Source organism: Amblyomma mixtum, chromosome 4 (assembly GCF_055824585.1).
Source record: "Amblyomma mixtum isolate Tamu chromosome 4, ASM5582458v1, whole genome shotgun sequence".
Taxonomy (NCBI): domain Eukaryota; kingdom Metazoa; phylum Arthropoda; class Arachnida; order Ixodida; family Ixodidae; genus Amblyomma; species Amblyomma mixtum.
Window position 1 is genome coordinate 121,391,606 of NC_143015.1, and position 26,597 is coordinate 121,418,202.

The window sequence follows — 26,597 nt, forward strand, 5'->3', positions numbered from 1 at the left end:
CAGATTATTTCTTTGAAAACGGCGCGTAAAAGAGTTGAACTGCATTGAAAAGTGTTGATGTATCGAACTGCACTCCTTGTTCCTGCAAGCGGTGCATTTCTGAATCGAGTAGTTCGATTACTTTCCGCGTGCTTAGGCGAGTCACTTTCGCTGCCTTGGGCACCTGTCGGCACCTGTGGGCACCTGCCGGTGTGCTTGAGAGTGACCTTCTGTCTATCGTACTCATTTCCTCCGCCACATGGGTCCATGAGGAGAAGCCCACCCTAATAAAGCGTGCTTTGCTGCCGAAGGCGCTGAGAAACCAACTGTAACTTGAGATTTATTGCCTCAGGGCATCAATGGGCGAAAGCGCGATGAAAGATGTAGTAATGATTAAAGTAATGGTAATAGGCTAGCTGATTTTATGAAGTCCAGTAGTAGGCGATGGTATGGTCCCTGCGTCCAGGCAATATATGAAGCAGGGTTGCGCGGTGAGAGACCCGCTGCCTTGAGGTGCCGGCTCCTCTTATGCTTGAGAGCAGGGCGCTGGTATCTATTTATTGTGTGCTGGTATCCGGATTCGACATCTTATGATAGGCAGACGGTAGTTCCAAAGCACCATCCGCAGCGGCTTTGACCATTAAGTCATGGTCTTTAAGTCTCGTAACTTTTTATAGGCCACTTTGTGACAGTGTTACCCGTTTTCTGCTGGAACTCGATGAAACGTGGAAGTCATGAAACTCAGTAGAATAACTGTGTCTAATGGGAGACCTGAATACAAACGCCTTGTGTCCTGCACTGCGCTCCGAATCAGACTACTTGTCCCTCCTGTCATCGTACGGTGTACGGTGTCTCATATACATTAACAGATCCTACACGTGAAGAAAGAAATAGTTTGTGACCACTTAAGAACATCGTGTCTTGAAAACATCCCTTTTCGAGCTCCTATCTACTCCTTTGCTTCTTGTGTTATTTTGCAACGTTTTGCTGATTACTGTCGTTCGTCGCCATCTGTTCCGTTGCCAAATGCACGTCGAACCACCGCACCCAATAACTTAATCTATCTCACTGTGACTGGCCAGAAGGTCTTAGATAACCTGATCAGCAGTTTTACTTGGATATCCGTAACTAAGTCTAATTCACCACATATGGTGTATAAAATATTCTGCGACCAAATAAAGGAATTAGAAAATATTTTTAAGCATGTCGTAATAAGGAAAAGTAGAAAGGAGTCCAATTGGTTGACCGCGGACATAATGCGTGCCATTTCACACGGAGACGTGCTCTGGAAATGGTGTGAAAATGTCCCAAACGATAAAAAACCTACATCTAGAGTACAAAGCAGCAAGAAATAGGGTAGTTGCTCTGATAAGATCCACGAAGCGCCAGTACTTCTTCCAGCAATTTCGCCAATCTCAACGGGTACCGCAAAAACATGGCCACTGATAAACCATATTCGCGGAAAAATCACTGCTTCCTCGGAAAAAGCACTATTTTCCTCGGTTTACTTTTTTTTTATTTCAGACGACTCGGTCGAGGTGGCGGATAAGTTCAGCCATTTGCTTGCACTAGCTTCCGAGAACGTATCTTCTGTCAGGACGTTCAATACACGCTTAAAGGAGCTCTGAAAAGGGCTCTAATAACGTAGGGGTATGCCTGGCATGTTAAACCACGCCGCTTCACGAACGTTCTCCAGCAAGAAGTTTTTTAATGCGCTTTGTAGACGCTAAGTTATCTGTAGTCAAACACAAAACACGGACACAGCGCCCGTCCTGTGGTTCGTGTTTCTTCTTCTTGACCTCGTTCCGTTGCGCTGCGTTCATCTGTTTTGTAGGGAGGTAGGCGCTCCGCCACCGGCCCCACCTACGGGGGCGGAGCTTCCCGACGGGGCGGAGCTTCCTGACTATGGTCGCTGCCTGACGTCGCAAATAATCTAACCAATAGCAGTCTCTCAACTGGCATACACAGTTGTGGGCGACAGAGGAGGGCGCGAGCATGAAAAAGTCGTCGGGAAGGACGCGCCAACCTTCGCGTATTATTAAGGCGGAAGCCTTTAATGCCTCATCGTTGTAAGCAGAAGTTGTCGACAGAAATGTCACGCTTTTCAATTGTCGATCCCGGCCGCGGCGGCTGAATTTCTTTGGAGGAGAAATTCGAGGCCCGTGTACTGTGCGATGTCAGTGCACGTTAAAGAACCCCAGATGGTCGAAATTTCCGGAGCCCTCCACTACGGCGTCTCTCATAGCCTTAGTCGCTTTGGGACGTTAAACCCCATAAACCAAACCAAACGAAACCCTTTCAATTGGTCGAAGTGGTCGTGACGTCACAGTGCGCGAATTTCAAACGGGTAAATTTTACTTTGGCTAGTAATCTTGCAACCAATTAAAGGGATGGTATAGTGATGCTCCAAGTAAGTGGGACTGAGGTTAGTTAATTGCTTAATTGACCAAGTAGCCTGATTAACATTTCTAGTCAGACCAGATAAACAAATAAAACCGAGTCGGAAATTGGTCGAATTCTGGAATCGAACCAGGGCCTCCGGAGTGCGAGACGAGCACGCTACCACTCCGCCATGGCAGCTTTTTTTTTTCAACATGGTATTTATTACAGTGATGTAATGTTCTATGTACATGAACTATATACAAGCCATTATGAAAACAGTGGTAAACAATACATATTCAAAAGAGCATGTACTAGAAAAGGGGCAATGCAGAGCACATCACTAATAGTGAGTGCCACTCCGGTTCGTACTCAGTCTGGGCATACACGTCTCTTATATGAACAACCATTCGACTGAAGTGATCCTTTGTAGACACAACAGGTTCACAGTGCCTGTCCATCATGCGGGTTTTCCAGAGGCTGTGCAGTCCAATCAGAAAGAACATGTCCACGGGTTCATCAACAAATGGCAGCGCAGTGAGATAGCGAACAGAATGTGGAGTCAGATGAATTCTTTTTTTAAATGTGCGTTGCAGGATATCTTAGAAGAGTACTGCATCTTTGCAACTGATGAAACAATGCTCAATTGTTTCTGGTTCATCACAAAGGCGGCAATTAACGGTAGACACAAAAATGCCCTTTTTATCTAAACATGTTCTAACGGGCAACGTACCGGTGTGTAACTTAAAGAAAAAGGTCTTTGTACACGGCGAGACTGGCATCTTACGTACTCTTTTGAGTACGTCATGCCCCGGTAAACCAAAATACAGAGAGCGGTACATGGGCGGAGGGAAAAGCATACTAATCAAATCCTTATACAACTTTTTCCTCGACACTAAGAAAAGGAACTCAGGAGAAAAACGAACAAGTAGGAAACGGACAGCCAAATACACCTCTTGCATTATGCCCCACAAACACGGACGGTCACAAACATTGGAAGACACAATGAGGTTAGGTAAAACATGAACTAAATTTGTTTGCAGGAATGAACGTACTATTGGGTGTGTAGTGTCACGGAAAAACATGAAACGTGACACTATCTGTCGGACATACAGGTGAACTAGACCAAGGCCGCCAGCGCTTACAGGCCGAAAAAGGTTATCACGCCTCATGGATTCAAAAGACAAATCCCACACAAAAGTAGCGAAAACCCTGTGAAAACGCTGGATAGGAAGTCTTGCGCAAAGAATAATTTGCAGTACATAATATATTTTAGTGGCGAGAAACAGATTACAGGCGATCGCCCTGCCAAAAATTGAGAGGCCATGGGGGACAAACGTTTGAGCATAGCGCTGAAGAGTTGACACGCGGTCTTTCCAATAATGTGCGCTATGCTTATAGGCACTCAAAGGAACGCCAAGGTACTTTGGTGGCCTGCATGTCCATGTTATACCAGCATATTCAGCAGGTGTCGAACCCCAGCTACCAAACCAAAGACCGCAACTCTTAGAGCGATTAATCCGACTTCCTGACACCGAACCAAAGTCCTCCGTTAAACGAATAACCTCATCGGTGCTTGGCTTATCAGTACAAAAAAACGCAAGGTCATCTGCATAAGCTAATACCTTCAGTTCGTGGCCCATTATTCGGAAACCATTGACAGCTCTACTGTTTATAACACTTATGCAAAGTGGCTCCAAGTATAATGCGAACAGGAGCGGAGACAGTGGGCACCCTTGTTTCACCGAAGACTGAATTGGGACTGGTTGCGAGAGACAGCCATTAACAATCAAGCGCGTGGTACAGGATTTGTAACAAAGGCGTATGCCAGTAGAAAGTATTGAACCGAGATTAACGTGATTTAAAAGCGCAAAAAGAAATGAATGGCACACTCGATCAAATGCCTTTGCCAGGTCAATTTGCAGCATTGCTAATTGTTCTTGAGCGTCACTGCAATACTGCAACACCGTACGCGCTACATGTAGGTTAGATTGTATTGATCGTCTCCGCAAGCCACATGTTTGATGAGGCCCAATCAAAGTAGACATTGCAAGCTGCAGCCGATTTGACAGTACTTTAGCAAAAATCTTATAATCTACATTAGAAAGCGTGATTGGTCTGTAGCCATCTACAAATCGAAGTTTTTCCTTATCCTCGGTTTTTGGTATAAAGACAATATGACTTTTCGTAAATGACTGAGGCAGAAATTCAACATCAATACTTGTCTCAAAAATTTGGAGCAGGACAGGGGCTAGAACGGATTTAAATGCCTTGTAAAATTCTCTTGAGAGGCCGTCAGGCCCCGGAGTTTTCGAAAGCGGCAATTGATCAATTGCACCCAAACTTAAAGAGCCACTTATTGCCTTGCACTCATCCTCATTGAGTGGGTTAATCATGGACACCAATCGCTCTATATGATCATCATCAGCTGTGCTAGACGTGGCAGCAAACAGAGAGCTATAGTGGTTTTCAAACTCGGTAACTATGACATCTGTACTTGTGACCAGGGCACCACCACAGTAGAGCTCAGAAATTCGCTTGGCAGCCACGTGACGACGCTCATCTAGCAAGGCCTGTCTAGTAGGCTCCTCAGAGTGCAGAGCACGGTTGCTGCGGGATCGTACACGGGCCGCACGGTAGCGTTCTGCATCAAACTTCTGAAGGTTGCACTTAACAGCACCAATTTCCTCTGTGTACAAGCCAGGAGCCTCACATTCAAGCGCATGCAGATTATAAAGACTCTGAAGTAACCGTTTCTCCTCACCATGCTTAAGATAAGACTTCACGGAGCCGATCTCAATAGCTATGCTACGAACTTCTAGCTTAAACATCTCCCAAGCTGCAAATAATGGGACATCCATGACCAAACAAGATTCCAAAGCTGTCATCACTCGCTGCTGAAAATTCCCATCATTTAGAAGCTCGGAATTAAGCTTCCACAGTTCCCACTGCGGCTTAAATTTGGGACGGGGGCATTCTCCAATCCGCGCAATGCCCATAGCATGATCTGAGAAAGAAACAGGCTTGACATCACATGAAATGTGCCGTTTAAGGAGATCTACGGAAACGTAAATGCGATCGATGGTATGGAATGAACAAAGGCGCGTCTAGTAAATACGGTGTCTTCGTTCACTCCCATCTTCCTCCCTTCCCGTTACGGCGAGGTTCAGGTGTCCACCGAGATATGCGAGACAGATACATTTCTTTTCCTCAAAAACCAATTCACCGACGAGCAAGGCGTAGAGCCGAACGGGCGGTGGCGTTCTGTGGACTCCTTGGCAGCGTTGCAAGAGGCTGTCGCGTTCCACTCTTAGAGGCGAAGCTTAACATCTTAACAATACATCAGTGACACAAGCAGCACCACCGCGCTTAAGGCTTCCGACTCACCGCACTTTAGGTCAACAAATCGCCTCCCTGAATTTTGTGAGTTTTCAGCTGCCTGTAGAAGTGCATTACTTGGCTTGGGTGTTCATGTGAGTTGATGTGCTCTCCTCGGAAGGCGTTGCAGAGCCCCTTAATATAATTATTTTCAGTATCTACTTTTCTACCCAAGATTTCCGAAAAGGAAGTCCGTCCAATAATTTTCAGCTTTAAGCCCAATAAGCACCCTGGTATTGAAGGTTTATCAGCGATTCTGTGTAGTAAAGGATCTTCGCAGCCATACCCGACATTGTGCTCATGTTGAACGGCTTTCTGTAGATATCGCGAGTATTCCGAAAGAGCTGAAAAACTGCTGAAGTTGAGCCCCTTTTCAAAGGGCCCGCCGCAGTGCTCATTGGTCATGGCACTCGGCTGCTGACCCGAAAGATGCGGGTTCGATCCCGGCCGCGGCGGTCGAATTTCGATGGAGGTGAAATTCTAGAGGCCCGTGCTCTGTGCGATGTCCTTGCACGTCAAAATACCCAAGATGGTCGAAATTTCCGGAGCCCTTCACTACGGCGTCCCTCATAGCTTGAGTTGCTTTGAGACGTTAAGCCCTATAGACCCAAACCAAATCTTTTCAAAGGAGGTCAAAAAGATGACATAAACTATTGACCCATTTCGATACTGCCCATACTTTTCCATATTATTGAAAAATTGTTGTGAAATCTATGTCATCATTTCTTGAAAATTTTTTTATTTTTTTATCTCGACAGTTTGGTTTTGTTACAGGCCGTGGTACGATAGCCGTTCTAGCGGAGTTTTCTGACGAACTATTTTCAGTTTTTTATCAAAATTTGTTTGACGTTGCTGTGTTTCTAGACATATCTAAAGCTTCCCATGCAGTTCACCACAGGATTCTATTACAAAAACTATATTCCAGTGGCTTCAGGGATCTGTTTTATGACGCCCTAAAGAACTATCACGCTGAACGATCATAAGTCGTTTTTGTAGACGAAATCATAAAATCAAGAGATAAACTTCCAGTCAAGACGGGAGTTCCTCATGGTTCCATACTATTCCCTCTAATCGGCAATATATTTTTTAATGATTTGGCTCAGGTTAGCTCAAAAGGTTTAGTATTTCAGTATGCTGACGACACTGTTTTACTCTAACAACTTTTTCTTACGACATGGCCATCTCTAGTCTACAGAATAATGCACACAAAACATTAACGTAGTTTGCTGATAACTGCATGCATAAATGTTAGCGCCTGAAAACCCAACTGGTGTGCTTCAGATTTCCTTTAAATTAACAGTAGTAGACGCACCAATTTCCCTAAGCACTGAAAATTATCATCCCTCTCTTTGCACACCGGTGAACTTTGAACCGGGTGACATACCTGGGAGTATACTTCGACAGTGGTGTGTCGTGGCACACACGCCTATCGCACATTTGCAATAAGCTTAGGAGCAGTGCATGGCTATTTTTTCCCATCAAATTTATTGTCCGCTTCTAATACAAAAAAACCATTGCGCATGCTCTGGTCTACACCAGCCTTCGATACGGGACCACTGTGTTTGCGTCTTACCCCACCAGATGGCAAAATTCTTTTTAAAGAACATACTAAGGAATACAGTATACAACACTTCGTCAATTACAAATCCTAACGTCTTCTCAGTACTTCGCCTTCCATGCTTCTAGACTCTGTTTTTGCAAACTGTGGTGCTACGGCATTTGTGGTCCAGAGACTCTAAATCATAATACACAGCTTCCCGAAGTCTTCGCACTAGTGTTCGTGTTGTAGCTCCACGCTTTTGCACGAGCTATGGCGAAGCTAGACGTTGTGTTTATGTGCCGAGAATTGTGAATGATTTCCCAGATGAAGTACTCTGATTACATCGAGAAATTCATTTCAAAAATACGCTAGTTCCCTGTAACCCGCCGAAATGTATTTGTCATTATTTCTGTATATGTAAGCGCCAGATATCATATGTTGATCCTTATGTTGTGACTCGCCTCTTCTTTATGCTATTTTTCCTAACTGTTCTTTCTCTCTTACTTAAGTTTTCCGTATTTCGATGACAACGATTGCGTGCTCGTCCGCTGACTTTGTCGGTCCTAGTCCGTCAAGCCATTGGTGACTTTGATAGGTCTGCTTCTGGAACTTTGTATTCTTTTTGTGCAACAAAACGTTGTTATTGTATTAATATTAACTGTTACTGTGACTAACTATTGCAGTCAATATTATTACTGTCAATATTACTGCCACTTTTTATTATTTATTACTTAACTATTATTCTTTTATTTCATTAATTACTGCCTGTTTTACTTGATTAACTGACACCTTTCATTACCTGGTTGTTGTTACTTAACAACGTTCTTATCGTCGTTATCTCGTGTACACATCTCGTGGTCACGCCATCCATTAGGCAAGCAATGTTTTCGCATTAAAAACATCGCTTGGGGCTAATTGTTGCCTGACATCCTTATCTTGACAATCTTTTGCCATCACATTGCTCGCTATTTATAGGCCGCCAAATCAAAGTGTCAGAAAGTTTGTAGATGAATTGCGTCTACTTGCTTTTCCATCTGGTCACGTGTGCATGATAGGTGATGTTAACATTGACGTGCTGAAGAAAGAGCGGCACATTGTAGCTGATTACTTGAACACGCTTGCTGACGTTGGAATAGAATCCATTATCAACCTTCCCACACGTGTCGAAATTTTTGGGTGCATCACTTGTGTCTTTGTGCATAGATCACGTCAACGTTCGCACTGAGAACGACCAGGTATTTCCGTTTATTATTGAGCAAAAGCTATCCGATCACTTCTTTGTTGGGTGTAGCTTTCTATCGTCTCAGTATGCTGCGGCTAACAACCCGGTATCACAGATAGAGGTTGTTGAAAAAAGAAAGCTGGACTTGTTGTTGCAACTCTATGATTGGAAATCTTTCCTTGCGAAAGTTCCTGCCAGTCACTTGTATGAATCTTTTATTACCGTTTATACGCAGACAGTGTACTCTTGCAAAAACGTAGTCGTTTTAAAGCAACGAAAGCCGGGATGCCCGTGGATAAATGGAAATGTTCTAACCGCGATAGCTGAAAAAGAACTGGCCTGGGCGCGTTGTCGTCGCTCCCCTAATAATCAGCATGTTCGTGAAGCTTATAAGATGGCTCGCAATAAAGTCACTGCTGTGCTTAGAGGTGCCAGGCGAAAGCACTTCCAGAGTAATTTTTCTGAGTTTAGAAATAACCCGTCCAAGGCTTGGTCTGTGGTTAACGAATTAAGGGGTCGTCCCCGGAAAGGCGCATACCAAACTATTGCTAAGAATTTCGGTCCACCATCTATTACGTTAGCAGACCAATTTAATTCCTTTTTCTCGTCTACTGCAACAAGTTTGTCCGGTAATACGGCTAGTTATTGTATGCCACAATCGGTGGTTGAGTCTGCCTTCCTGCCTGAGTGTACTGAAGATGATATTCGTCATATCTTATTGAACTTTAAACAGCGCAAGTCGGTTGGATTAGATGGTGTGTCTGTGAACGTCCTTCGCAGATATTTTGAGACCCTGAAGAATGTTCTTTTAGCAATTATAAATAACATTATAGCCACACAAGTAATACCACCTGGCCTCAAGGAAGCGCTTGTAGTTCCTCTTTTCAAAAGCGGACAGGTTAATGTTGTCACAAACTACAGACCCATTTCGATACTTTCGTGCATTGCTCTGATACTTGAAAAACATATTTTTCACGTAATGCAGAGCTTCATTGATGCGCAGAACATACTGTCGCCTAATCAATACGGATTTACTTGCGGGCATGGCACTAGGTTGGCATTAGATGAATTAACCGATTTCCTTAATAGTACTCTCGAAAGTAGTGCATTATTTCTAGATGTATCAAAAGCTTTTGACTCCGTAAACCATGAAATATTCGTAAACTTTATAGCTATGGCTTCCAAGGGCCCTTCCTAACTTTCCTTGAGAATTATTTGCACGGTCGAATCCAAGTAGTAGTTTTCGGAAATATTAAAAGCAAACCTAGACAGTACCGCTGGAGTTCCCCAGGGGTCGATTTTAGCTCCCCTTTTATTCAACCTGTACGTTAATGATCTCAGTCAAGCAATTTTTCACTGTCGGGTGTTTCAATACGCAGATGACACGCTTTTAGTATCGCGTCATACTAATTACCATCAAGCCGTGGCTGAATTACAAACTGACACTGCAAATGTTATCAGTTGGTACCATAACAGCTTCATTTCTATTAACCAAAATAAAACAAAATTAGTCTGTTTTCACGATCCGCTGAAATCTGTTTCTGTCATTACTCCAGTGTTTCTTCATTCTCCTCTGTGTAACAATTGCTCTTGCTCTCCTATTCCATACCTCTCAAGTGTCAATTATCTCGGTGTCCATTTCGATTCTAACATGTCCTAGAACACTCATTTGGTTAACGTTTGTGAAAGGCTGCGCAAAATAGCCTGCCTGCTATATTCTATTAAAGCACTATGCCCAATTTACATTAGGAAAACAATAGCACATGCATTGGTGTACAGTGTGCTGCGATATGGAATTTGTTCTTTTTATTTTTGTTCAGTGTTTTGGCGCAACAAAGTGAATTCTTTACTAAAATCTATAATTCGGGCTGTGATGTATGGTGTGCACATTACTAATAATTCCAATCTTTTTTCATGCTCGCACATGCCTTCGTTCAGGCTACTATTCAAAGAAACTGTGATCCTTATGTATATATGGAACAATGAGTTCTGCCTCCCGTATGTCCCCGCCAGAGCATTACGTCCACGCGACCGCTTCACCTTGCCCAGAGTACGGACAAGATATGGTAAACGTGTCCGTGCCTTTTATGTACCTGATGTGTTGAACGACCTGCCAGATAATGTTTTATCTTTCAGCACTCAGAACGAAGTGAAATCTGCTATCTTTGATTTGTTAATTTTGTTTCTTTTCTTTTTTTTCCTCCCCCCCCCCGTCCTTTCTCACAGCCTTTCCTTAGTTTCATTCTAAATTTGTGCAGTATTGATTAACTGTGCCTTCTCTGGCTTGCTCCATTCTGCCGAGCACTGCCCCACAAGCCCATTGTTGGCTTGGGCAGGCTCGTATTTGTACTGTGTAATTTTTCAAATAAATAATTTAGTATTATTATTATTATTATTATTATTATTATTATTATGCTGTACGATGAGCACAACAGTGGACAATAGAAAGGGCAACAAGCGTCCTCGCGCATTAAACCAGCCCTCCAAAAATCGTCTGTGCATAAAATGCAGGGAAGCTCTGACAATCAGGTGCGCAGGCTTTTGGAAGCAGGTTTCCCTTTGCTGCTCTTGGCAGCTGCTGCCGAGGCCCTGATTCAGGAGCAAAAAAAAAACAGAATGCCAAATAAGAGGGCTGCGGTTGAACGTGAGATATTTCAGGACAGCGGTGGTACCTCGTCTTCAGATGGTTTCGCACCACCCCAAGAGAGTTGCGAACAAGCATGGTGTCCCTCTTGCGTTTTCTGCGCCGAACAAGTTTGCGGTGATGGAAGGCATGGCTACCAAATCAGGCACAAGACAAGCTTCGTCCGATGCTTCTTCAGAGTGGTGTATGCCTCCCCTCTTTCACGTGGAAAGAATTACATTGGGCAGACAGGCCGATTAATTAATGAGCGACTCAAGGAGCATGCGCTAACCGTAAAGAATAAAGTTGACAAATGCTCCCGTCTTGTTTCGCACGTAAGTGACTGCAGCAAATGTGCATCGCGATTCGAAGAGACATCCTGTCAGAAGAAAAATTGAACACATGCGGCTGTCCCTTGAAGCTTTTAACATTAAGAGAAAAGGGCTGCATTCGCGATACTTCCATTTCCCTTTACGAAGCCGAGTATAAAATCTTGAGCTCGGGTGGCTGTTAACTTTTTTCTCATTTGTCTATTTTTTATTTGCTTAGGCAAGCGTGGCCAAAGGTGTATATATGCGTGGTTTCAAGGCGCAAACACAGTGGTCCCGTATCGAAGGCTGGTGTAGACCAGAGCATGCGCAATGGTTTTTGTATTTGAAGTGGAACAATAAATTTAATGTGAAAAATAGCCATGCACTGCTCCCACTGCTCCTAAGCACAGGTTTCATGTACTGTCGCCATCGGGTTTTTTGTCTGTGACGGAGACGCGGTGAGCTAGAATTCGCGGTGCATACATCTTTAGGCCTTAGCTCACACTAGGCACGCCAGCTATGGTATTGAGTCAGCGAGGAAACTGCATATAAAGTCCGCTTTGCTCGCTGCCTCAAGGGTTTAGATGTGCGAGCCCGCTGCCGTTTACGTCACAGAGAAAAATCCTTTTCGAACGGCGTTGCGACCAAGCCACTATGTCGTGTTAGCCACATGTGGTTTGTGCTTGTACATGGCGCTCAGAAATTCTCGCCAGTCTCATCCAGCAACTCCGAAGAAGGGACGTTGCCCACAGTCAGCGGCACATCGTGCTTCCGCTGCAGCCAAGGTGGGTTGTTCGCTTTCCCTTTTTTTCAGTCACACGGCTTCAGGCTTCGGTCGCGCTCACTAGGCTGCAACAGTAAGTATGGGTAACTGCGATATGCTCGCGCGCCTGTCACTCTCTTTTTTTTTCTTTGCAGATGTTCTGACTTACACTTTCCTCATCGGCACTGGTGCATTCGGCTCGCGATGCCATCGGGCTGGATATGAAAGCGGGTCTTGCAGAGTTCCTGTCGTGCACCCTCTGCCCACCGCCCCAAGCACTGTACTGTCGGAATCTTCGACGTCACTGTATCGCAGCGTCCAGTCTTCGGCGTTTTCGATAAGTACAGGACAGCGACTTATCGAAACGAGAAAACTGACATGGCTGCACATGAAACCGGTACCCCCTAAGTCAGTACACTTACACCAAGTGCTGCTGAAGGGAGCGGATTTTGCTCGGACGCCTTTGGAAAGCTGACGGCATCCACGTTTGCCTTGGTTCACTTTTTATCTTTGTAGGTAGACTAGCTACGGGTCTCCCTTGAATGCGGACAGCAGGAAGACGACTGAGTCAAAGCTCGGATCTTTGGTTCGGCATCCATGCACCACGCAGTGTTCCCTTCCTGGCTCTCATGCGACCCCTATTTTTAGCCGTCTTGACACCAGGAATGGGGCGGCAAGCCCAGCTAAACCATGCTCGTGTGCCATACGCCGCTTTTGCTCCCTTCAGTGCGGGAAGTGTTCAGCGTGTCCACCGGACACTTCGATTGCGTGCTGTTGGGTCTGGGACTCCGAGCCAAGAAACGGTCGAGGCGACGGTGAGTCAAGGGACGTTTATGTACAATGTGTACAAGGGCTTTTACATGGTAGATACAAGGGCCGAGAGCACCACGGGCTAGCACAAGAAGAGGGAAGGGCGGCCCCGGGCAAGCGTAGCTCCGGCGTGATGGCTCTTCTGCTGCCCGTCTGCTGCTCGGGCTCAGCGCGGCTCCGTTTTTATAGCCGCCGGTGTCCGTTGCGGCAGCCAGCCGTTCAAATCCTCCAATCAGGTCACGGCACTGGCCACCGTTCAAATTAGACGAATGGTCGAGAGGGCGCTCGGCCGTTGAAGGCTTGCAGACTGGAAAGGGCGGCCGGCGAAGCGTCGTAGGTGTTCGAACCGACGGTGAGGAGGAGGAGGAGGAAGGGTCCGCGCCAGCGAGGCAGGATGATTCACGCTGCAAGCCGCGACATGTCCGATGAGAGTGTGCGCTTGCTTTGCGAGACGACGGGCGCGCGGCGCTGGTTTCCAGAGAGGCCAGCGGAATGTGAGCAAAAGCACAACAATGCACACATCCACGCTTTCCCACTTGTCTTTTCAGAAACGCTGGCTTGGATTCTCGATGCCCCCTCAGCGAGTGCGAGCTCGGTTCCCTGGCTAGATGCGGCATCCATGCACCACGCCAGATATTCCATTCCTGCCAGCCTCACGTATTCTACCTCCTCCCTCCACAAAAGCTTTACTACTCACAGTGCAAGTCTGTGTCACGAGTCTGCAACAGCTGACAGCCCACATAACAATCGGTCTGTTAATGCTGCTTTCAATATAAATTGTTCGTTTCGTATTGTCTGTCTTGCACACCTCTGCATACTTTCAAGGGGGCTTCTTGGCCAGGCAAGGTGGTCGTCAGACCAGCTCTTTTATGGTGTGCAAGGTTATATTTCTAATCAGTGCAGTCGTTAATGATTTCCTGTATGTGCTAGGTAGCTACCTTTGCATACTTTCAAGGGAGCCTCTTGACCAGGCAAGGTGGACGTCAGTCCGGCTCTTTTGTGGCGTGCAAGGTTGCTTTTCTCATCAGTGCCGTCATTCCTCATGTCCTGTATATGCTAATTAGCTACCGCTGCATACTTCCAAAGGGAACCTCTTGACCAGATGAGGTGTGCATATGCAGAATTACGTCCTCGTCACCAGCGATGCAACGCGGCATGAGGGCTTCGTCGTCTGCTTCTCGAGACCTACTGACAGGGCATGGACACCAACGCTTTCCACACTGCTGCTTCCTGTCATCGCAACGGAGTCCCGTAGTGAACGACTCTAGGAGACGTGGACGCGGTGACCTGCTGCTTCCAGGCTGTCGTCGCCGCTGCGAGGGATCCACTGTGCCAGCTCTGAGCTACTGCTGACGCGGGTTTCCTGTCCTCGGCCATCAACGCCAGCCTTGTCACAAAATCATCATCAGCCTGACTACACCCACTGCAGGGCAAAGGCCTCTCCCATGTCTCTCCAATTAACCCTGTCCTTTGTCAGTTGCCGCCACTGTATCCCCCCAAACTTCTTAATCTCATCTGCCCACCTAACTTTCTGCCGTCCCCTGCTACGTTTGCTCTCTCTTGGAATCCACTCCGTTACCCTTAAGGACCACCGGTTATCTTGCCTTCGCATTACATGCCCTGCCCAAGCCCATTTCTTCCTCTTGATTTCAACTAAGATGTCATTAACCCTCGTTTGTTCTCTCACCCACTTCGCCCTCTTCCACTCTCTTAACGTTACACCTATAATTTTCCTTTCCATAGCTCACTGCGTTGTTCTTAACTTAAGCTGAACCCTCTTTGTCAGCATCCACGTTTCTTCCCCATAGGTGAGTACCGGTAGGATACAGCTGTTGTATACATTTCTCTTCAGGGATATTGGTAAGCTACCATTCATGATCTGAGAGAACCTGCCATATGCGCTCCACCCCATTCTTATTCTTCTAGTTATTTCTCTCTCATGATCCGGATCTGCGGTCACTACCTCCCCTAAGTAGACATATTCTCTTACTACTTCCAGCACGTCGCTACCAATGGCGAACTGCTGTTCCCTTGCTAGGCTGTTTTCTGCATGTTAATTCTTAGCCCCACCGTTCTGCTCTGCCTGTCTAACTCATTGATCATGCTTTGCAGTTCTTGTCCTGAATGGCTTAGCACCCTTATAAAAATGGTCTATAGACTTTCTATAGACTTTTTATAGACTCTATAGACATCCTATAGACTTTTACTTTTGTCTATAGACAGTCTATAGAAAATCTATAGACTAAAGTCTATTGCTGTCTCAATTTCCTTTTGTCCATAGACTATCTATAGACTCTATAGACTAAAGTCTATAGCAGCCTCAATTTCCTTTAGTCTATAGACGGTCTATAGATTCTCTATAGACTTAAGTCTATAACTACCTCAATTTCCTTTTGTCTATAGACGGTCTATAGACTATCTATAGACTAAGGTCTATAGCTGTCTCAATTTCCTTTCGTCTATAGACGGTCTATAGACTCCCTATAGACTAATGTCTATAGCTGTCTCAATTTCCTTTCGTCTATAGACGGTCTATAGACTCCCTATAGACTTAGGTCTATAACTACCTCAATTTCCTTTCGTCTATAGACAGTCTATAGACTCGCTATAGCCTAAGGTCTATAGCTGCCTCAATTTCCTTTTGTCTATAGACTCTCTATAGACTAAAGTCTATAATTGCTTCAATTTCCTTTTGTCTATAGACTCGATATAGACTAAGGTCTATAGCTGTCACAATCTCCTTTTGTCTATAGACGGTCTATAGACTCTCTATAGACCAAGGTCTGTAGTTGCCTCAATTTCTTTTTGTCTATAGACGTTCTATAGACTAAAGTCTATAGCTGGCTCAATTTTCTTTCGTCTATAGATGGTCTATAGACTGTCTATTGACTAAGGTCTATAGCCTCAATTTGCTTTCGTCTGTAGACGGTCTATAGACTCTCTATAGACTACGGTCTATAGCTGCTTCAATTTCCTTTCGTCTATAGTCGGTCTATAGACTCTCTATAGACTACAGTCTACCAATACCTCAATTTCCTTTCGTCTATGCACTGTACACTAGAGATAGTCTGCTGTCTATAGACCAGTCTATAACAATCCTAATTTTATCTAACAATGTTCGATACACTGACTTTCGACTAAGTATAGAACAATGCCAATTTATTTTTGCACTGCATGCTGCGGGGACCTGCATCTGGTGACCGCAACTATGTCGGGAGTCCTCCACCTCCTTCGCTATTACGGAAATTAAAAAAGTATTGCGTGAGGACATTACAACACCCACCTGTATATTTTCAGGAGCCTTGACAAGCTCCTTTTCGTTATATCGCGACGTATATTGTCAATACAGTTAAATATTTAATGCTAACAAGTAAGCCGCGGAAAGGCAGCCGTTCTAGAAGTAAAGGCGCCGCAAACTGTACTGCATCGAATGAATACGCTGTCCCTTAAAGGAATCGCTCGACACAGTTCCATTCCATCTTTCGATCGTTACTGTCCAACGCGCTGAAAGCAGACACATTTCATCAACGCTTCTACATTTCTCGTTAAAACGTCCTGAAAATAAAGGGGGAAAGACGGGTGTGAGAATTCAAGGAAGCGCCCATCGCTTAGAAACACCTCAGAATAGTCTCAAAGAGCCTGGTCCTCTGTGCGATTAACATCTCCCATTTATACCTTTGCAGTTTGTATTCACGTGAATAAGTTCACCGACGCAACAATCAGAAAGCCAGTATTTTTTCGTTCCTACCCTTGCACCTGTTGCTTCGGAGCCGATGATTCCTAACAACCTCCACTGCGTCAGAGGTCTTCCCCCACCCTGGACACTTGCTCTGAAACCACATATCGAGCATATCAGTTTTCTAAACACGAACACACGCAAAAAAGACGTTATGCTATGCAACATTATAATTATTATTTGAGAATTGTACCACATACTATTCGGTGGGAGATGCGGCGCGTATACAGTCAAGCAGTTAGATTTCGGTTCTCTTTTCACGAAAGCAATAAGGTTTTTAGAGGGTATGCGAAGAATTCACGCTTATAAACCAGTTACCTTCTGTGGTCTTGAATATCAGATCAAGCTCCACACGGAAAGAGTGCGAGCGATAAAGATACGACCGTGAAATGGGTTTCTGTTTCACGTTTTACCGTTTTACCACGAGACGGCGGAAAATCATTCGGGCTGCAAACAACCCTGTGCGTGGCCGCATCGGTGGAGTCGGCGTTTTTTTCGCGGATTACGTTTTCTTCAAAATCCAGCTGCATCGTCCGCTTACGGTAAGTCTATACGTTTATATTTTATTCATTTGGTCTCCTAAACCACTCTAAGCAGAGCTGTGTGTGCAGAACAGATTATGTGCGCAGTGACAAACGTCCTATCTTCGTTTCTAAGGCGGAAGCCATCGGGTTCTCGACTAATGCCGCTTATCTCTGTGCCGCTGTCTTTACTAACGCGCGGAAAGGCAGTCTGTGCGATGCCCTTGATGATAAGCCGCTCCTCGCGAGCTGTCTACTAGAGTTTTCGTGTTTCAAGGTAGTCGCGCGGCCAGAAATGTCGTTTAGCCTGTGAATGACGGCCGAAATGGAACTGTGCGGTAGTTAGCGCCGTGTGAGCTCAATTTACTTTGCACCTCCGAAAACGTACTTACATACACTCTCGTTCTGTGGTGGATTACATTTATTTTCTAATCTTTGTGTTATCGCTTGTCTGGACCTTGGAGTGCTGTTCTTTTTGAGGTGTGCATTTCCTTCCTACGTATATGGACGCTCGCTCGGTGCGCGTCGTGGGCGCCGACGTTTCAGCAAAGGTGTCTTGTAACGCTACAGACTGGAGCGCGAGACGTTTGTCAAGGTTGTAGTTAAGCAGCGCTGAAGGAATTCTTTTAGTGTGATGGTATAAAATTCATTGCCCGCGCGATTGGCCGGCGTGCTCAAACACCGCGAAGAACCCACGAGCTCCATCCCGTCTCCCCGTCGTTGCACACGTACGGATTCCTCCATGTCTGTCATCAGAGCCGTTGGCCGCCCCCGCTCGCCTGCGGGCACTTCATTTTGAAAGCTGGGTAAAGGTCGGCTCGACAAGAGGTGGCTTACATTTCTTTCCGAGTGGTTCGTTCATGAATCCCGCTCACGCGTGCACAGATTTCTCTAATACCATTTGCGCGAGAGGCAAAGTATGTGTTTCTGATTTCAGACTGCTAACTTACGAAAGCGCCTCTTGAAAGCGTTAATTGCTTCATTTAAATACTTCGTACTTTGAGCGCGTTCAATGCTTTCGTTGATTTTTCTAGCAGCGTTGGGTTAGGCTACCTCCATGCAAGAAACACACCTCTTTACGGCGCTGTTGGGGCTGCACTTGAAGGAAAGACTAATTGAATTTCAGACGGTATTTTATCGTGACAGTAATTTGTTGTCTTAAACTCGCGACTGCTTTTGAAACGGCGCAGCTGCAGCCTCTGTGTGCAGTATGGGTTTTCTGAATAATGAGCGCTGCATGGAAGCGCTGCAACCCGCTTGTTTCTAAGAGCACGCGCAGATGTACGAGTATGCTGTTCCATCTTTGTGCTTCAAGTTATAGGCGCAAATCTGTGGTGAACTGGTCGCTTCTGCTTGCCGGTTTTGTATAGCTTGTGCCCGTTTCAGTATCGACTTACGTACACTCGGCCAAATCTTTAACTGGCTCTGGTGTTGCATCGATAAATGAACCTTGTAAAAAAGGTGCTTTTTGGCTACACTGCTGGCATATTCATTTTGTAATTTGACACGTGAGATGGCATTTCATAGTTTCTTTTTGTTAATATAACGTTTGAGTGGAGTACTTGCGTGTTTCGATCAAAGTTATCAGAAATATTCATCGTCTGCTGCTACGAACAGCCGAAACAAGCGGAATACGCACCAATGGATCTGGTGGCGCATTTGCACTTACTCTAGGTAAACGACTTGTCCGCCATGAAAGGAGTGGTAGTTTACCCAGAGGATGAGGCCATATGGACCAGATTCATTGCTGCGTCTGCCGCTTGTTTCAGCTGTTGTAGTGGCAGACGAATATTTCTGATAACGTTGATCTAAACACGCAAGTGCTGCACTCAAACAATATATGAACAAAAAGGAACCACGAAATGACATTTCACTCGTCAAATTACAGCATGAATATGCCAGCAGTGTAGCTAAAAGGCACCTTTTTTACAAGGTGCATTTAGCGATGCAACACCAGAGCCAGTTAAAAATTTGGCCGGGTATACCAGGCTTCACGCAGGGTATTTTGAAGCGCTTCTTCTATAGCGGTTATACGAATAAATGCTGCAATATTCTTCTTTTTGGATCCCTGTGTAAGGTGCGCTGAATCTTTATTTTATGGAGGTGGCATTCTTAACACCTCCTTGCGAGTCAATGCAGATATGTGGCACAATTGTTCAATGTCTTCTGTTACAAATAATGTAAAAGGATTGCCGTACAGAAATCAGTATCAGTACTGGATTCAGAGTAGAGTGCTCCAGGGATTACGGGTCTTTGTTACAATGTTTTATGAAGACACTTATAATCTGTCGTGTATTTACTGAAATGATTGCGCCGGCGTGATAGCTCAGTGGCTATCATGTTCGTCTGGCGACCTGAAAGATGCAGGTTCGATTCCGGCCTATGCGGTCGCATTTTAATAGAGGCAAAATGCTAAAGGCTTGTGTACTCTGCAGAGTTGGCCGAAATTATTCCGCAGCCTTTCACTTCAGCGTCTTGTAGCCTGTGTCGCCTTGGGTCTTTGAACCCCATAAAACCAAACCAAAAGATCAAGATTGCCTTTCTAGAATGGCATAGCCAGGATATGCCTTTCATTGTAAAGCACATGTGTAGAGATGGTATGGGAATTTTTTTTTCAGTTCCTCTGTTATTTTTTTTCCTTTGTGCTGTACAGGTGAACATGCCCGGATGATTGACTGCAGACAACAGGCCGCAAGAATGCTTCTGAGGAAACTAGCGGGACTGTTACTTTCAACATTTATGTTATTGTGCATTCTTATGGTCCATGTATTGCATATTCCCGGCCTGGATAGCTTGGAAATAAAACTAAATTTGTAAGTATATTGATTGTGTCATTTGTGAACTCTGGTGACTTTTTTCAGTGGTTGTAGACTGTCTATAGGCAGTTTATAGATAATGGTCTACTAATAGTTTAGTAGACAGAGGTCTATAGACTGTCTATAGACAAAGGTCTATAGCACTGCCAGGCCACACACCTATGGAATGTCTATAGACAGTCTATAGACATATGTCTACTGGACCAGTAGACTTTTGTCTGTAGACTGTCTATAGACAGTAATCTACAGGAAGTCCATGGCCATAAGTCTATAGGTCGTCTATAGTCCGTCTATAGACAAGTGTCTATAGACGGTCTATAGACAACTCTATAGGAAATGTATGACCATAAGTCTATAGATCGTCTATAGACTGTCTATAGACATGTGTCTATAGACTTCCTATAGACCTATAGACTTTCAGTAGACATTTGTCTATAGACTGTCTATAGACAAAAGTCTACTAAAAGTGTATGGCCATAAATCTATAGACTGTCTATAGACCAGTCTAAAGGATTTGTCTATAGACAGTCTATAGACTTCATAGACTAAAGTCTATAGACAGTCTATGGACTTTCTATAGAAATTTTTATAAGGGCAAGGCAATGTCATCAGCGAATCGCAAATTACTCAGGTATTCTCCATTAACTCTTATCCCCAACTCTGCCCATTTCAGGCCCCGGAATACCTCCTGTAAGCAGGCAGTGAATAGCACTGGCGAGACCGTGTCTACCTGCCCGACACCTTTCCGTATTGGAATTTTATTGCTGACTTTATGGAGAACTATAGTAGCTGTGCAATCGTTATAAATATCTTCCAATATTTTCACATCCAACCAACACACAAAAGTAAACGTCAAGGGACTTCATAACATCACTTTTTGCTACACATTATTTCCGGGCCTAGCAGCGTTGGTTGGATGCGTCGAAGTACGCACGCAAATTTCCTGTTCTTGCCATCTTTGTTTACATCGCCTTTCGTTTCTGCAGGTGCGTTGGCTCCGGCTTTCCTGGGTACTACCCACACCAACTAGGCGTGCTCTTTCGCGTATCGTGTTTGGTGCCTTCTGACTTCTGGTCCTGCAGTGACAGACGCGCGTCGTGCAGGATTTCTTCTTTCCGGCGGCATCTTAAAATGTTCACCATTACTCCATTCAGCGCAGTCTTGCCCTGAACGACATTTATGCTTCGCCTACGCTGCGGTGTTCAGCGTGTTAGTCGAACAACGTGCTCCACCGTCTTCATCTACCATAGTGATACCGAATTCTGGAAACAAAACTCTTCTGTGGTTTTTAGCGCGACCTCTTCCGCAAGAACTGTCAATGAATCCTTTGCACAGCAGACTCGTATGAAGTCCTTGTCGCCACTCGGGGGCTGCGAGGCGCCAGCCGATTTGAACACGTTCTGGTTGCGGTTTCTCAGCACTTCCTGGCTCTGCAGCAAAGCTAGTAAGATACCCTCTTATCTTGGTAGAAAATCCATTCCACCATCCAGGCGTGCTGGAGATGTCCGTCTAAAGATAACGGTCGAATGTGGATTAAGCGGCTTTCGGTTTTCCGCTAAAATAAACTAAAATGGATTAGTAAATTTCTTTCATTACGTTTCACTTCTTTCCTATCACATTATTACAGGCTTAGTCTTTCTTTTTTTTTCGCACTTTATCAAAATGCATACATACCTTTAAGGTTCCCTCTCCTATGATTGATGCGTTTACTCACTTAAAAATAGGCTATGATTTCATACCGTGTGAAAGTGAAATTTCTTCTCGTGCGAGTCAGGGAACCAAAGCATTAGAAACCTAAGGTAGCTAAACGAGAGTGCAGAACACATAAGAATGCGAGGCACAAAATTAACGATTGTAATAAGGGTGCAATTACTCACTGACATCCACCCGAGCGCAGCCATACGGCTACAAAGGACCAACACAGTTCCAACTTCGAGTTATTGATCACCCTACCATAATTGATCACCCTCTCGCCCTACCATAAGCTTGTCATCCCGGTTAGCTGAATTGGTAGAGTGACTGCTCCGTTGAAGCGGTGGTACCGGGTTCGAACCCCGGACCAGGACGAATTTTTCTTTCGCTACGAAGTTTCTGAGAGAGCTGTATAGCTTTCCTTTGTAGCCGGCTGCGCTCGGGTGGATGTCAATGAATAATTACTCCCTCATTACATTTCTACTCCACCTTGGGGGATTCCCTTAAACATCCTACCAAAATTACCCATTGCAAATATCTCGCACGTCCTAAATGCCGACAAATGACCTATGATGTCTCACCTTTCTGCACAGGCCCACTTCATTGTCGTAGGCGAAAAGAACGTTGTCTTTGTCGTGCCTAGCCAGAACGGCATCTTGCGTACCGCTGTAGCCGGGCTGAGGGAAATTGGGGTTCCTGCATATCTGGAATAGAGTGTCAAGACGGAAGGGTCAGTTACATTCACCAGCAGACGCGCAGAAATCTTAACGGCTGTTATTCATGTTCTTAGCGTTGGATTATGATATTTATTACGCTGGATTAAAAATCTCTACCAAATCGGCACATAATAGAAAGGCAGCACCAATAACCCTCTACGTATTTAGAGCATCATAATATCACTGATTTCGCCATCACAAGCCTCTTCTGAAAAGTGTGTGCCATCGTTAAGGTTGTGTACTTTGTCTATGCCATAAAGCCTCTCCTGCTTCAAATAACTGCCGTGCGCTCTAACCAAAATAATTATGTGCATTGAAGTAAACCCTGTGAACCATTAAAATGGTTGCGGGACCAGCGTACACGAAAACAATGGCGCCAAATGCGGTGTTGATAGCGCCGTGACGCTGTTGTAAATGCCGTTCAGTGGCAACCGGATATTTGATATTCATATGCATTTTGAGATGTGGTGCCCATGGGCCCGTATAAAGCCTTTTGTCATCTGCAAAAGGTTGGTTCCATGGGTACCAATAAATGAAGAAAGCTTCCACTGGCCATTTCCTTTGTTTAGGCAATGAGCAATCTGTTAAAGAAGCTTACAAGTGTCCCTCGATGTTCCGTGAAAGTGTTTCCGCATATCATGTATAAAGAGAGAATTTCTTTTATTTCTGCCCACCCCTTATGTAATACCCCTAATGGGGTATTTAAAGTAATATAATGAAATGAATGAATGAAATGAAATGAGATGTGCGCGATGGTCCCCTATGGGGGAACACCTCAATGGTCCTAGCACTGATCACCCCTGGCGTTCAGCGTGAAGTCCTTTAGCTTATTACTTTGGATTTCATACTTAACATCGCCAAATAATTGTTAAAACAAATATGTGGTGGTGCACCTTACTGGCATGTGTGAAAACTATGTGTTCCATTTTACAGTGCACGCTAGTGTATTTGACATCAAGCCCTTGAGAACAACAACACCTCACGAGGCTAAAGAGCTAGGTACTTGCTTTGAGAAACTGAGAAATGCGGCTACAATCTTATGAAAAACTAGGTGTTCCCTATTAGAGTGTCCTGTACTGTACCCCGATACATCCACTCCACGAATCTCTTTCTGGAAACACAGGGTTATTCAATTTATTCAAATACCCTCAAGGCCCGAGCGGGCATTAAATAGGGGGGGACAACAGTAAAAACAAAGCAAGAAAAATTTTCGATAAGTACAAAATTCGTTGGCCGGGAACACATTGTTGAAAAGCATCAAACACTCAAAATATAAAGGCACATGACAAAGAACACTGAGGTTTCCTTCAAAAACAGTGCTTCAACAAGAATGCGAAAAATATGAAGGTTGTGACGTTTTAGAACGGTTACAAACGCTTCGTAATTATTGGCAGACGCAATGGTGCCAGGGAGTAGATTCCATTGACGAATGGCGATGAGGAGAGGCGAATGAAAGAAGAGATTAGTTCTAGCAAAGATGGGTTCAACTTTCAGTTGGTGATCAATGCGTGGGAATATCCGATGAGCCGGCTTGATATGGTACGAAGCAAAGGAAGAATGACTGTGATATAGTTTCTAGAAAAATGACAGTATGCAAACCGTTCTCCATGTTTCGAGAAGAGGTAAATTTAGAGCTTTTTTTATTTCAGTTACACTCGCTGATGGCGAATAGTTCTTCGATATGAACCGGGCGGCTTTATTTTGCAGGGACTCCAATTTTGTTACTAGGTATTCTTGATGGGGGTTCCAGATCAAAGAGGCGTAATCCAATTTCGAGCGAACTAATTTAGTGTATGCTAATAGCTTTGTGTCTGGATTAGCTAAACGCAGGTTACGTCTCAGGAAGCCGAGTGTTTTGGAAACTTTGTTAATAACCGTATGAAGACAAGGAACTCACCTCGGTATAACTACCGAAGGAGGTGGCGCTTATGTTGTGCACGCAGTCTGAGAGAAAATCTGCGAGCCCTTGCCCGGGCAGGGTCATCGTCCAGCGGCCCTTCATGGTCACCGAGAGCGCCCAGATCAACGAAAGTCCTTGCCCTGACAACCTGTTTAAGGTTTCGGCAGCCATGTTCTGGAAAAAGAGCGTTAAGTAATTAGGGGCGCACAGTTCCGGAGGTTTCTGTAACTCGTGCACCTAATTTATCCATTCAGTGCGGCTCAGTGCTCTACAACCACGAAGTCATGATTTCTAGTGCCACAGTGCAACGGCACGATGCCACGGGAAGAGAAAGAACGAGACAGCGCTATGCCTCGTCCCTTCTCTTCCTGTGGCCTCTTTCCGCTGTGCTGTTGCACTAGAAATCACGTCTGACCAACGTGCCAACCAGTTCATGTTGTACAAGCACCAAGTAAGTCAGACTACGAACCTCATAGTACTATGTATGAATGGTGGCAGCAGCAGCTAACCTCTTTGGTGAACGTAGATTGTTTAGCCGGTTTCTTTGTTAGTTTTTAGTGCGATGTACTGCAAGCAGCTTACACTCTTGGGTAGCATCATTTGCGAGCAGCCGCGCAGAAAAATCTCTGAACCAATGCCTATAAAATGAACGCAGAAAATAATTTTGCAGGTCGATGCCTGCGGGATTTGGATCTTGGCGGCGACATGTAGCTTTTATTCGATACCATCAGAATGTTTAGACCGCCGCTGTACACTTAATGTCGTAGGTGGCGTCACAGTCGGCTACTAGCTAAGTTTGGCCCGATTATAAACTCGGAAATTGTAAACTGTGGGGTTTGGACATTTCGAAACTACACATGAGCTAACACCTAAGTTTGGCCCAGCGAAGGAATTCGACAGCTAAGGAACGCAATCAGAGTCTTGCATTTTATACAGGGGCAGCATGAGGAGTAGTGCATCTGGTGCGTTTGGTAAAACTAGCTATCAATGGCCACAAGTAGCGGCGACACACGACGTCTTCTCCATGCACAGAGGTCCAGCAGGCATTCTCCGTCACCACTATGGTTCGAAAACAGAGACATTGTTTACAACTGCAAATGCACCACACACATTTCCCAATAGTGGGGGTCTAAGAAATCAGCCTAGAAATTCTGTGCGCTCAGAGCAGCGCGATCTCGAAGCTAAGGGTTGACGGTCCGTGCCATTCCACATTAAGATCACTGTGCTTAGTGCTTGTAAACACAAGCGTGCTCATCTATAAACTGTGGCAGCCGCATTACAAGTTCAATGCGGGCAGAAGATTTTGAAATGAAAGGTTAATAAACAATCCGTTCAAACGCCTACAAGGTGCTACCCCGGCTCAGTTAGGGACAGTGGTTACGAGGGCGGGTAACTGGCGAAACGATTGCGAATAACTATTCCCTGTCCCAGGCTCAGCGGTGTTGTGTGTGTGTGTGTGTGTGTGTGTGTGTGTGTGTGTGTGTGTGTGTGTGTGTGTGTGTGTGTGTGTGTGTGTGTGTGTGTGTGTGTGTGTGTGTGTGTGTGTGTGTGTGTGTGCGCGCGCGCGCGCCTCTTTTTATTGTCCTGGGTAAGTCTCGCTCGTTCCATCATGTGTGCATTATGAACCAACTAACCCGATAATTTACTCTATTGAGCTAATAACAACGACGCACAATTGCGCAAAACGTTCCATGAGCATAAAACACTGACCATACAGCTTAATCACACCAACAGTCTTGTTCGTTTGCGAGTAACAATTTGAAGACATTTTTTTTTATTTCACACTTTAAAATCCGCAGTGATCTATAAGAGCACAGATAGGCATGTCAGGGAAGGGTACCGAAAAAGAGTTACAGTCCGTATTGCATTCACTGCAGGGCAAAGCCCTCAACCAAAAGCTTCCAATTTACTCCGCCCTGCGTCTTCCGTGACCAGCCTATACCAAAAAATTTGGTCTCATCTTCAGGCCCAACTATGTACCGTCGTTGCCTATTTACTTTTTCACATGAATCCCCTCTTACAACCAAGCACACAATGAACTTATTCTCTGATGAATCAGGCTGGTTTAACTTGCGTTTCAAGCACGACCACTTAGTCACTCGTGCATTTTAAAACACGCCAGAGCATAGTTACTTTTTGCGTTACATGTCTCGCATAGGTCCCTTTAACCCTCTTAGCCGCCGCGGTGGTTCAGTGGTTATGGTGCTCGGG

General features: G+C 45.0%; 1 protein-coding gene and 1 long non-coding RNA gene across 2 annotated transcripts in view; one reads left to right on the top strand and one right to left on the bottom strand.

The window, feature by feature from the left end:
* The window catches only part of LOC149348109 (uncharacterized), a 59,617-nt gene that overhangs the window by 2,970 nt on the left and 30,050 nt on the right, over positions 1-26,597 (bottom strand). The window contains exons 6-7 of the mRNA XM_089541688.1: positions 24,384-24,560; positions 22,352-22,474 (exon numbers count right to left, since the gene is read on the bottom strand). Coding sequence (XP_089397814.1) covers positions 22,352-22,474; positions 24,384-24,560 — 300 coding nt within the window. The remainder of the gene's footprint in view (positions 1-22,351; positions 22,475-24,383; positions 24,561-26,597) is intronic.
* Positions 17,093-20,082, top strand: LOC149348110 (uncharacterized). The gene is made up of 2 exons (XR_016292717.1): positions 17,093-17,283; positions 19,916-20,082. It is a non-coding gene; the product is annotated as an uncharacterized LOC149348110 (long non-coding RNA).